Consider the following 13,344-nt stretch of genomic DNA (forward strand, 5'->3'; position numbering starts at 1 on the left):
GCTCTTATTTCTATGTGTGACTAAAAAAAGAATAAATGTTTTATGCTCCCCCTTTTGGCTTTCTCTCAAGCCAGTGAGCCTTGTAATTCTCCATCTGCTTCTAACTCTTGGTGTCACTGGTCACAATAGTTGGTGGGCTGGGCAACCTGAGGTGTGGAAAGCTTTGTAAATGTGCTATACAGTAATCATCTGTAAGGAAACCTAGCAGCAGGGAAATTAATCTCCATCATGCAGCTAGTCAGTGGAAGAGTACCACAGTATTTATGGAGGCTTTCAAAATGTTGTGGAGTTTTTTTTTTTTTCCAGATCAGTTAGCGTTTTTATTCAATAGTAAACACATTTGCATTCAACAGATATCAGATGTCTTCCTCCTTTCCTCTTAAGAGCCGGAGGCATATCTGAGACTGATTCCAGACTATTGACTTAACATGGACACATTGTTTCAATAGGCATAGCATTTGAAGACATGCTTTTTTCATTACAAATTAAAATAATGCATTGCTTTTATGATCATGAATACTAGATTTGTAGACAAAAGCCAGAGTACCGTAAACTGGCATGGCCATGACAATGTGCTCAGATTAATGACTTCGTAAAATTTAATGAACTGCTCTTCCCTCCCCTCAACTGCTTCATTTGCTGATTAGTTTCCTAATGTCTGTCAGCAAATGGAGAGGTTTGAAATGATTTTCAGAGAATGCTGCTTATTCAAATTCATGTTCAACCAGATTGGGAATTACATTTTTGCGGTGTGAATTCAGAATCTGACTCTGCAAGATACACAGGGAGTTCAACATCATTTTTGGCCTTGTCGTTACCGAAGTGTTTTAATTTGCAAATGTATTGCTGTCATGATCTGTTTGTATCTCTCAAATTTAGGACCAAATACTCTTGTGATTCAGACTTTATTTCATGACCTCAGCGAATAAACATGACAAACAGGGTGCAGTCCTCTTTGCAGGACTAAGTCCCCTTTAGGCTATCAAGTGAATTCACTTACCACTCAGGCTGTAAAGTTTCATAATTTATAACCTGTAAATCTTAATCCATGCACACAGGAGAAGGAAAAAAACCCCTCAGTTACCTAGATAAGGGTGAGAGCTCCCATCCTTCCTCCCCTGTCACCCATCATTCCTCCACAATGCAGGTTTTCCTTGTGTCGCACTGGGAAGCATGAAAGCCTCAACAGTCTAGCTGCTGAGGGATCCACTTCAAAAGCTTTTCGTAAGTCTTCATAAGCTAATATTTTATACCTTGCACCTTGGAGGTACATCAGGTCTTAGCATGAGCTGCGTTAACCAAAACCTCAGCAGGAGCTGAGTGCAACAGTCACAGTAGCACAGTTTTTCTCTGGTCAAACAATAGATTTTTATCATACTTTCTGAAATACTCTCTTCAAACATCTGTTAGTACTGCTCTATGAAAATGGTTATATATCTTTAAATACTATATATGCATGGTATTACTCAGCTTAAGACAACATCTGCAGGTATTTTAACATGCATATATTCCTCTGTATTATTCTTTTGGTGTTTGCTATGCAATGTACCACAGTCTAGTCTATTCACTTGGGTTGCTTCAGTATTTGATGAATACATAAACATAAGCTATGGTGCGTAAATATATTACATGTCAAAACCCCACGCTCTCCGTTTTATGTATGAACTTAGACTTCTATTTGTCCCTCTTAGAAGAAATACATCATTCACTCTTGCTCCTTGCAACACTTCCTAAGCTGGGAAGGAAAAGAAACATTCAAACGCACTGTTAGGTTTTGATAAATAAAAAAATGCACTGAAAGTACACTTGAATTTTCAGCAAGACCTACACGTGATGTTTAGCTACATTCCATCCGCACCAGCCTTCCACATTCATCATTTGTTTTGATATAATTTTACCAGTGAATATATTTGAGGTTTTTTTTCTGTCCTACAAATTTTACTCAGTTTCCGGTAAGTCATTGTTAGCTTCTGTTAGGACCATTGCAGAAACTTGGGAAATAAGATAATTTTTTTACTTAGAGAATGAATGCAGATATAAAAGCAATGGGTTAGCTGTCTTAATTAAAAAGTAGGTCTCAGAGAGTGTATCTATATCATAAGTATGTCATATACTTGTACTATGACTTTTATGAAAAAAATCAGCTTCCATGTTGTAGAAAGAGGAAAGAAGTCTGATTTTAAAATTGAAAAGACAGGAAAGATCTCAAGTTCCTATTGGTTTTAACACTACTGTGACCCAGGACCGATTTCGCAGCTCTCATTTGTTGAAAAAACCACTAAAATGAGTCTCTCCTTTTGGAGCAATTAAAAATATGTGGTAAGGAGACCAATAATAAACATAATGACTCCATCTAGTTTATTAATGGCACATATTTTATTCCATCCCAGGGCAACACTTACAGCTTTGGCGTGATAGAACAAGATGTGAAGATAAAAGCATTAGTGTTTAGTTAATAAATCAACCTTTGGGACTGGTCTTGTATTAAACAAAATATAGAGCTTTTTTAAATTAAAATTTAGATTTTTAATGAAAAAAAAGGAGAGGAGTTTTGACTAAAGCAAAACATCTCACTAAATGATTAGGGCTGTTTATTTTTGTTTTTTAATTACTGGCTAGGGAAATGAGGAAGTGCCTTATGTTCAGGACATTAGGATGTCATCATAAGGATGTCATCATAATTATTGTTGATACTTCTGCCCCTTGCTAATGTTGATGCATTTATATTATACAGATATATCGTATAGGTTTCCAAATCTGGTTCAAAAATACATACACAGAACTGATGCAAGAAACATCCGAACAAACTCAATAATTTGTGCAGCACTATGTGAAAATTCAGTGTATTGCTAATTTGTTAGGATAATGCAAAAAGAAATAGTTCTAAGAAATTATTTTTAATTAATCATTTCCACCTATTGCTACAGAGGAGGATGGAGGTACCTGCTGGTTTTGCACATATGATATGTGTAAACTGTTCAGGACCTACAGCACTAAATACTGATTTAACACACTGCAACTGGACAAGTTCTAAGTAGCTATCTGCAACAGGGAGTACACAAGTGAATGTATTCTCCGTCTTAATTTCTCCTGTTGTGGACTCAGTTTCATCAGACAGACTGATTCTGCTTTGTTTTATTAGGTGGCTTTTTTTCAGAGCAGACCTACTGACTATATTTTCAAAATCAGTCAGCCCCTGGGGAGGTTGAGGCTGGGCATGTCCTGGTTTGGTCCTTCAGTTTCCAGCACACTGCTGCTATCCTGTCTACATTGTGAGTAAAATGGTAGTTAAGTAAAGGGGAAGAAAAGTTAAATAAGTTTACCCCTCTGCAGATCTGTAAATCTGTGGCAGAGTTAGACAGCCAGACATACCCCATCTATGTATATGCTAGATGGTTGTTGTGCTTTAATTGTCCTAGGGAGCTAAGCCCCAGCCAGCCCCTCACTCTCTGTCAAGGGTTAGGGCTGGGTCATCCACTAGACAAATGACCCCTCTGCCTCCCCAGCAGGGAAGAGAAAAAGAATAAGGGAGAGAGGCTTACAGGTTGGAAAAGAAAACTAAAACTGTTTTAAAGAAAATAGTAACAATAAAATTAAATATATAGAAAACCAATAGTGATCCCAACACCCTTGATGGCAGTTGGATCACTGTCACCACTGATGGTGCAGGGCAGACACTGGGGAAGACCCAGACTGGGACTCAGCAGCAGACGGGAAACAGATGCGGGAGCTGGATTCAGGAATGCGCAAATTGGGACTGAAGGCAGAATGGACAGAGTCCTCCAATAGTGATCCCAACACCCTTGATGGCAGTTGGATCACTGTCACCACTGATGGTGCAGGGCAGACACTGGGGAAGACCCAGACTGGGACTCAGCAGCAGACGGGAAACAGATGCGGGAGCTGGATTCAGGAATGCGCAAATTGGGACTGAAGGCAGAATGGACAGAGTCCTCCTCAGATGCCAGACATTGAAGAGAGCTCAACCCTTGTGATCCCTCAGCTTATCTGATCTGGTTATGACAGGTATAGATGGGATGGAACACCTTGTTGGTTGGTTTAGGGTCACCTGTCCTGTCCACTCCTCCCCGCAGGTGCAGCCTGTTACTGACTGCACCCCACTGTGGTACACAGGATTCAGCAGTGACCTTGGTCTGCACAGGAGGAGGTATAAGCCAGAGCCTTTCTGCACACCAGTCCCTGGCAGTGACTGTGAACATCAAGCGTTATCACTTCTAGAAGCAGACACTGTCTGCAAAAATGTGCTGTTAACTTCAGACAGTGCAGTCGCTCGGAAGAGACTGAGCTGGAAAGTTTAATCACTGAACAGAATTAATTCTGTTCTAACTCAAACCAGGACGCTTTCCTCCCTGCTCTGTGGGACGGGGGAGAGAATCAGAAGAGTAAAAGTGAGAAAAGGTGTAGTTTGAGATAAAGGTGGTTTAATGGGGAAAGCAAAAGCTGTACATGTAAGTGAAGAAACACAAGGAATTCATTCACCACTTCCCATCAGTAGGCAGGTGCTCATCCATCTCCAGGAAAGCAGGACTGCATTATGCATAGCGGTGAGTTAGAAAGACAAGTGCTATCACTCCAAACATCCTTTCCTTCCTTCCTTCTTCCCTGAACTTCATATGCTGAGCATGATGCCACATGGTATGGGACATCTCTTTGGTCAGTTGGGGTCAGCTGTCCCAGGTATGTCACCTCCCAACTTTTTGTGCAGCTCCAGCCTACTCACTGGTGGGGTGGTGTGAGAAACAGAGTAGGTCTTTACTGTATGTAAGCGCTTCTCAGCAATAATTAAAACATCTCTGTATTATCAATGCTGTTTTCAGCACAAATCCAAAACAGAGCCCAAAACTAGCTGCTATGAAGAAAATGAACTCTGTCTCAGCCAAAACCAGTATGGGGTAAAAAAAGAAAAGTGGGTTCTTAGCACTGTAAAATGGTAAGTGTGGATTGCTAGAAAAAAAGTCAGAGCTAGGGATTTGTACATGAATTCCATACAGATGAAAGCATTTCCAGTCTTAGACAGATGAGAGAATTTTTGGGCACTACTTTGATCTTCTGCTTGCAAAGGACTTAGATGAACAACCAACCAAGCAAATTACCACGAGTCAAACCCAGAAGTGTACTTGTAATACTTACACTGACTAAGCACCTTTTTCAGCAGTTTACTATTTCCAGTGGTGTTTTTTTAGCAAAGAAGCTTTTCAATAAAAAGACATTGACTGCTGAGATGTTGTGTGTCAAGTCTTCTATAGGCAGGCTGGACCTGGATTTGTTATTGTGTATGAGGAAAAGTATCTGACAAAAGCTGGACAGAGGGTTGCAGGAGGGGAGTGAAACTTTGCCTGAAATGTCATCAGGAGCACATGTTTTGCTCTGATCCTGAAGTAATTCTGTTGACAGTAAATGGTTCATATCCTGATTTTTCCTTATGATGATTTTTTTTCCTGATGGTCATGGTTAACAGTTCCTTAACTGTCTATATTTCTCTTATGACATTTCTTAAATAATCTTAAGATAAAAAGTAACCTGTCTTGCAGATATTGACAAGCAGTGTTAAGGGCTCATATTCCACCACTTTGTAACAGATAAACTGACCTTATCTGACCTTATATAGACATTTGCATCTTCTAGTTTTCAATCTGCAGTTCCAAATTGTTAATATGAATCCTGTGTCCATAGTGTATCTTCAGAGCTTTAAGGGTTTTTTCTTTTTTTTGTTTGTAAGCAAAATTTTGCCTCTCGTTTTTGCAGGACCCAGCTAGAATACCGAACACAAATATCAGCAGCAGCAGTAGTAACAGTTTTTCAAAGACCCGCAAATTAATAAAGGAGCACAAGGAAAAAACTTCTAAAGACTCAAAAGAACATAAAAGTGCCTTCAAAGAACCTTCCAGGGAACACAACAAATCTTCCAAAGAAACCTCTAAGAAACCCAAAGAAAACAAACCACTAAAAGATGAAAAAATAGTTCCTAAGATGGCCTTCAAGGAACCCAAACCCATGTCCAAGGAGCCAAAATCTGAAAACACCCCCATCCTTACTATAACAGGTGGGCAGCAGCAAGAAAAGAAGACTCCCACAAAAAGGCCCTCTGTTCTGGACTCTGATGAACATTCTGCAAAAAAAAGGAAAAAAGGTGGCTCGGATTCATTGTTTAAAAGTTTTTCTAGCGCTTCACCACTCGTTCTCACTTGTTCAGCTGACAAAAAACAGATAAAGGATAGATCTCAGCTCAAGCTGGGGAGAGTCAAAATTGAAAATGATGCACTGGAAAGGAAGACGCCTACTCTGCCACCATTTGATGATATTGTAGATCCCAATGATTCTGATGTAGAGGAAAACTTGTCCTCCAGATCTGAAGTAAGTGGTGTTTGGTTTTGCTTCATAACTGAGTATTTCCAGTCTGTGTGATTGTGCACCTTGTTTGTATTTTCTTTTTCCCTTCTCTTGCCTCTTGGCAGATTGTTCAAACTGAAGAATATTGACTACCGACTGTTCAAAATTCTACTTGTTCTAGTTGAATTGTATTGCCTATTCTACTGAATTCATAAATCTGTCAACGTTAAGATGAATGAGCATATGGGAAATAGCTATAAATAGTTTTGATCTTGTTCTTCTGAATTTCATGCTTCTCACGAGAGAAAAGGAAATTGATTTAAATGTATTTCACATCTGAAGTCTTTGTGTTTGCATGGTAGAGATTCAGTAAATTTAGGAAAGGGTTGCAGTAAATCAATGTTATTTTTCTCCTGAAAAGGGCAGTTCTGTGAGTAACACCAGTTTTGTGGAGGAGGAGTTCCTAGAATCCTCCCTTTGAGGAGAATCTGTCCAAAGTAACAGGCTTATCCAAGAAGGAAGATTGGTTTTATGGAAGTTTCCTTCCCTGAAAATATTTATCTACCACACCTGCTTCTCTGTTTCAAGCATCATTTGTTCTTGATTATGATTTTAATCACTCTTCTAGCAGACTTTGGTTTTCAGAGGCATCTTTTATAGAGAGAAAAGTAGAGAAGGAAAGAAGTGGGAAAGAAGACTTGGTGGCTTTATTTTTGGTTACGGCTGATGGTAGTGTGCATGGTACAGCTGTACCTGTTCAGTTCTCTTATTTTTCTGTTTTGTGCCTCTGTTACTGCCACCAGATTTGTAACTCTGCTTGCTTTCTCTGGAACAGGCAGTAAATACCATGATGTGGGAAAGTATCAACACTAGGTTTTTACTTCACGGAAACTTGCCACAAGGGAAAAGGAATTTATTTTTGAAGTGTAGAGGCGTGTAGAAGCTGTAAAATGTAGAAGGTATGGAATAGGACAGACTTTATAGCAGGCAGTGGTGATATTGTGGTTGGGGTGGCATTCTCGTTCTGGCTCTGAACTTATGAATTTGTCTTTAAACCTAAAAAAGTTCACACCTGTCAGCCTTGGTGTGAATTAATTTTTAACGTCTTCAGAAGAAGCTGGGTCTTCAATTTTATGTCAGTACTCTTAGGACTTGCTGCCTTACCTCAGTAGAGCTGGTAATTAGCATAAATTTTGCTTTCAGATTTCCTATTTATTCAAATAGGTGCTGTGTAGTGGCATACTTTTGGCAGCAGCCGTTCTCCATTTTTCTTAGACAAAAAAATTGAGAGGAGCAACTGCAATGTAACTGGAATTTTTCAAATACAGGCACTACTGAGGTGCGTAGCAACTTGCAGATAACTGCTATGTGAAGGATATGGATGATGTTTAAGGCCAATGGTTTTTAATTGTTGTCATGCGTTTCACACTTTGGTGTCTCACAGCCTCTCACCCATTACCAACAGAATAGTGGTCACCCTTGTGTTTCACAGGATGACATAAATCCACATGCACTGCTGTTCATCATCCATCTGCAGTCAACTCTCAGGACCTAGTATGTTCCTTATGCTAAAACAACAAAGCAGGTTCAGGATTTTCTAGTTCTGCAAGCTATTGTTACTGAGACAGTAAACTACCAGAGAATGCTCAAAGAGAGGCAGATTCTGCTGGTCTGGGCTCTGGTGTATATTAACATTGATGTCCTGGATCATGGAACCGGATAGGTTTTCAATGCCAAGGCCCATGTGGTCTGCATTTCTATGGGTGAAAACAGTGCCTGCCACTTTGGGACTGTGCTCATTAATAAATCAGGCTGAATATGGTTCCAGTCAGTGACTGAGTAGTGTTTAGTCAGATGAAAAAGGTGTCTAGAAAATGCGGAATAATTCCCTATGGTGCCTGTGGATTCACACCATTGTCACCAATGCAGCACTAGTGTGCTGCTTTCTCTTGCAGGTGTGCTGCGAGAGAAAGAATTGGGCAGCCTGGTTAGAGTCTACAGACTTTCTCAAGGAGTCATTCCCTCTACACTTCATTAGTTTTAACCGGGGAGCATAACAAAACATGACCAAGCAGTGTAATAGAGGTAATTGTGTATGTTGGAAAAAGTAGTTTGAACTTCTTGTATGTGTGGTGGGCTTTTAAACATTTCAGGAAAAGCAGTAGTAGTAGATTTTGTATCTAGATCCATACGGGGTATATCCTATAAATATAGTCATATAAAGAAAAAAAAAAAGACATGAAAAGTTGGAATGTTACATAGCAAATAATAGAAGTAAAACTATGATAATGCTTTTGCATTATCACAGGAACAGTTATTTTGTCTCTGTTAATGCTTCATGATACTTAACAACATAGTTGCCTGAAGCTGGGAAGGCACTTCTTCAGTGGCATGTTCTGGCATAATAACATGCTGTAAAATTCAGGCAAGTGTTACTTCTTAGTCTTGTTCAGTTACAGTGGTGGGTATTGTAGCATTGATGAACAAAGAATTTGTCATTAGTTAGGAGTATTTTCAGTAGGATTTGTTAATGAAGTGGCTTTAAAAAAGCAAAACCACAAAACCCAACTCAATAGTTCCGGGTTAGAGACAACAAAGCAGGTTACAAATTAATACCTAAAAGAAAATTGTTAGAGTAGCACAAAAATATTAACTTTGAATCAAGTGCATTCTATCTGTTTTAAAGTTACATTTACGACATAGTACAAACCTAATACTGTATGAATTGTAATAAAATTATTGATAACTTTGCTAAGAATTTTGAGAGCAATGTTTTCTTCACTCCATGGAGTAAGAAATTTTCTCATTCTCAAACACACATGTCCTGAAATACTGGGTGTTTGCTTTCTTGATATTAACTTATATTTATAACTATGCATCTCAAACATGATACACGCCTAATAAAAGTTGTATGTAACAGAGCTGTCTGTAACTGCTTTGTAGCCAAGGTTGTATTACTTCACCTGGAATTATTTTAATCATGCTTTTATATTTTAGAGCTCCATTTGTCAACAGGTGCCCAAACCCAAGCAGTTTCTGTGTGCATTTCTTTTTTTTTTTTTTTTTTAAATAAAGTTGGTTGGGTAGAGATCTTTATTTCAGAGGTTGTGGAGAAGTCTTCCCTTGGCAAATGTTCATTGCTTCTAAATTTTGCCCGTTAATTTATTTTTTAATAATATGTGAGAAACAAGTTAAGTGAGACATAAGCAAACAGTGCTCGTCACAAGTTTCTTATTGCTGGTCACATCAAAGACTGTTTTTGGAGCTAGGGGTGGTCCATGACCAGTTCTTAAAAGCAGAGTGTGCTCATCCCCTCTCAGTATTGATATTATGCTCTACCTAGTTCTGGGCATTCAGACTTGAAATGCTGGCCTTAGCCTTCATGAAGTGGAAGATATAGAGGTTTAGTACCCTCTGAAGAGAGGTGGATTCTTTTGCATGTGGTAGAGCATGTCTATCAATGGCTAATCCACCCTTCAAGCTGTCGTTTAAAATTCAGATTTGCTAACCTGGTTAGCATACTTTCGCCCTGGAGGCATTTCAGTAAGCCAGACAACTGTCCTCTGATGTCCTGCAGTCAATCCCTGGTTTGGGGATATATTTATAAAATTACAGTGGGAAATAATGCAAATCACATCCTTGCTTAGTAACAAACTTTTTGTCCTTGTTTTAATAGCCTTTCTGTGCATGACCTGAAGAGTAAGACCTCATATGGTCATTGCTCTGTGGTCTATTTGGCATATGCTCTGGTGTAGAGCGCTGCTGTATTTATTTTAGCTCTGTTTTTCTGTTGACTTAGAGCTGTCAGCAAGTGAAGCGTGTGCCTCTGTTCCTCTTCACCCTGCTTTGTTGAGTATCACTTTTCAAATACATCCATGATTTAAAGTGTATTAGACTTCAGCGTTAGTGATAGATCTGGTGTTCAAAACAGTGTGGGTCTTTTTAGAGTCATATGAACTAACAAAGCCGTTCAGGAGCAACATGTAGTCTATTCAGTTAGAAATTACACAAAAAGACTGAGGAATTACTTCACTGGCTTTGGTATGAAGCATGTAAAGTAGGGTATGGAGTGAAAGCTTGTCAGATTTATGGATTCATTGAGGCATAGGAATATTGGCACAGTCCGCTTGAAAACTCCAAAGGTTTTGCTTTTAAATTCAGTGGCAGGATGTTTTAGTTAAAACTTCCATCTGTTTGCTTCCTATGTGGCTCAACCTTCTTGATTTTGCTACGTGTCTGATCGTGAAATATAATGATTTCTCATAACATTTGCGTGCACTGCAAATTGGTGCATGAAATGGGGAAATACAGAGTTTCAGATCTGAATGAGGCATTTTCCATGGCCGGAGCTGCCTCCTAGGAGCTTGTGCAGCCATTGCAGAAAGGATTCTCTGATACTTCTTGTTTGATTATTACCTGTTTTGCTGGGCTGGGTCGGATGGGGAAATGGTGTATAGCTCTAAGCTGCTGCTGCAGAAAGGGACAAAGATCAGATAGATCATACGTGTAAGAGGTAACAAATGTTCTCAGTGTTATCTCCAGTTGCAGTGATCTGAATATAAACTGTTAAAATCTGCTGTGCATGAAAGTGGTTTGTTGGTGTTTTTTTCAGAGGATGCATGTGGCTCTGCTGGATGAGTTTCTGCTCCTGTTGTGATTATTTTGCATGTGATGTGTATTGTATTTTCCCTTCCTGCCTATTTATGTCCCTGCAAATGTAGCATTGCCATTAGCAGTAGTTGCAGCCTTTTAGCATGTTGAAGCCTATGAAATTACAAACTGAGCAGAAATACATGCTGGCAAATTGAGACAGCTCAGGGGTAAGGAGTTTGTTATTAATAGTGGAATACTTCAGTGGGTCTTTTGCCTCTGACAATAAAATGCCAGCTCCTTCTTAGGAAGTCCATTACCGAACAATGAAAATAAGAGTAGTGGTCATATAGACTGAGTTTGCACTTAATTATTGCTTGCGTGTCTTAAAGTTACAACATGAGTACCTTTTTAAAGTAATCCATAAAATGCCACTTGGTTCTGGCACATGGTGTATTGACTTGGCTGTTATAAAAGTGGAAGAATATTTTGAAAACCCCAATGGTATTGCAAAACCTCCAGGCCCTTGTTGGCTGAAAAATCCTTTCTGCCAGGGCTAGGAGCAAAAGTAAAATCTCTTTCAGATAATATTTAAACTTAGAAGCAAGAGTAGAGAAATAGAGCTCTGTGTAGAATTTTTATGCAGTTACTCAGGGAATAAAAGGAAGCCAGGATTTAATTTTTTTTTTTTTGGTGAAACTGTGACTCTAAGATCTTTAATGACATGGAAGAGGATTGAAACTGATTATATCCTTTATTGCAGGCTGGGTGCTATGGGTGCCAAGAAATTTGCTAAATAACCCTGACTTTATCGTATTGAAAATAAGAGTCCTTGCAGATACGCGTGGCACTGCAAGACAGGGCTGCCTGATTCAAGGACATGTATGTAGAGTTTTTCAAATTACCTTGAGACACGTTACTTGTTCTTGTCCCGGATAGCTGAACCTACATGAAGGAGTTGCTTACTGTGTACTAACTGTGCTGCAAGCCACCTGGCAAAAGTGAAGGAAATCCTGTTTTATGTTGTAGGAATTAATGGTTCAGACATCAGAATTAGAAGATAAGGAAAAATGGAGCTATTTGCACTTGTCTGATTCTGTTTAAATACCCACAAAACCTGTATCATTACCTCAGGATGACGTAACAGTATAATGTTTAGATGTGACTGATAATATATGCTCCATTGCCAGCAGAGCTGTGTTTTGTAAGATGTGGTTAACAGGCAGCTCTACTGGTTCCCAAGCGCCCAGAGGAAACATTACTCGTATCTGGAGATAACAGGTACCAGAGACAGTAGTAATGGGATTGGTAGCCCCAATAAGCATTATCCTGATCAGAAAAGCTTTGAGAAATTTATGCTTTTTAATATTATTGTCTGTGAGCAGTTGTTATTAGTTGAGTAACTTAGCTGCTTTCTGTGAGGTAATTTTTAGGTATTACCTAAATAGTGGAAGGAGATTACATGTAAGTCCAGCCTGTGTGTTTTTAATGATTCAAATTATCAACCACAAAATTATTATGGTTTAAACCATGACAAGAAAGGAATAGATACTGGCTGTGATAATTTTAATTATTTTAATTCTGTGAATAATCTTTTTTCCATTGCTCATGCTAGTTTGTTGCAGTTTAGTTAAAACACTGTAACTTTATTCTCTGAAAGACTTCATGCTCTGAAAGAGCACACTTTCAAGATGGTGCTTGTTGCATTGCGTAAAATATGAGTGGGCGGGAATATCAAGCGAAGAGCCCTGGTCTGAACATTCTGGACAGCAAATAGTACAGTTGTGAATTTTCTCGGGCTCAAGGCAGAGAAAGGCAAGGTCTAGGCAAAAGGAAAAAGCCACTCTCAATGTTCTTGATGACATAAATTGGCTTTGGCAGAGGACAATTATGATAAAATTTTGTGAGTTAAATATTAAAATTTCAGCTAAAGAAAACAGTTTGTAGATGTCATGATCTGGCTTGATTTATTTGTGCCATAGGCAGCCTTCTTGAGCTATTGAACGCTGTAAAACTCAAATGATCTAGTACCTGAGATCTTAGTTTGGCCTGTATTTTAAGTAATAATTAGAGAATATTTTTAATAACTTCAGTTACCTATATCATATGTATTACATTACAAATATTTTAAACTACATTAAAACAGTTCAAGTGAAATGTAGTTTGAAATATAAACAAGTATTAGATATTCTTATTTTTTTAGATGTTGTCTTAGTCTTGTATTAGTAACTTATTACACCTTTTGAAAAAGTTGCAAAACTCATTCTACAAAAAAAAAAATCTATTTTAGGTCTCCAAAGCAAGGACAAGGAGCTTTAAATGAGTATTTTTTTTTAAGTATACTGAAGAAGTACATGTGTAGGCAGAGTTACAGCACATAGATGTGTCAGCCATAAATGATAC

At 38.6% G+C, this 13,344-nt stretch overlaps 1 protein-coding gene across 1 annotated transcript in view; it reads left to right on the plus strand.

Annotated features, from left to right (window-relative positions):
* Window positions 1-3,721: 3,721 nt before the first annotated feature.
* MLLT3 (myeloid/lymphoid or mixed-lineage leukemia (trithorax homolog, Drosophila); translocated to, 3) overlaps window positions 3,722-13,344 on the plus strand; it is a 40,507-nt gene continuing 30,884 nt past the window's right edge. The window contains exons 1-2 of the mRNA XM_010136633.1: window positions 3,722-3,919; window positions 5,767-6,375. Of these exons, the coding sequence (XP_010134935.1) occupies window positions 3,722-3,919; window positions 5,767-6,375 (807 nt within the window). The remainder of the gene's footprint in view (window positions 3,920-5,766; window positions 6,376-13,344) is intronic.

The sequence above is a fragment of the Buceros rhinoceros genome, unplaced genomic scaffold, assembly GCF_000710305.1.
Source record: "Buceros rhinoceros silvestris isolate BGI_N320 unplaced genomic scaffold, ASM71030v1 scaffold2055, whole genome shotgun sequence".
In the NCBI taxonomy this organism is placed as follows: Eukaryota; Metazoa; Chordata; class Aves; order Bucerotiformes; family Bucerotidae; genus Buceros; species Buceros rhinoceros.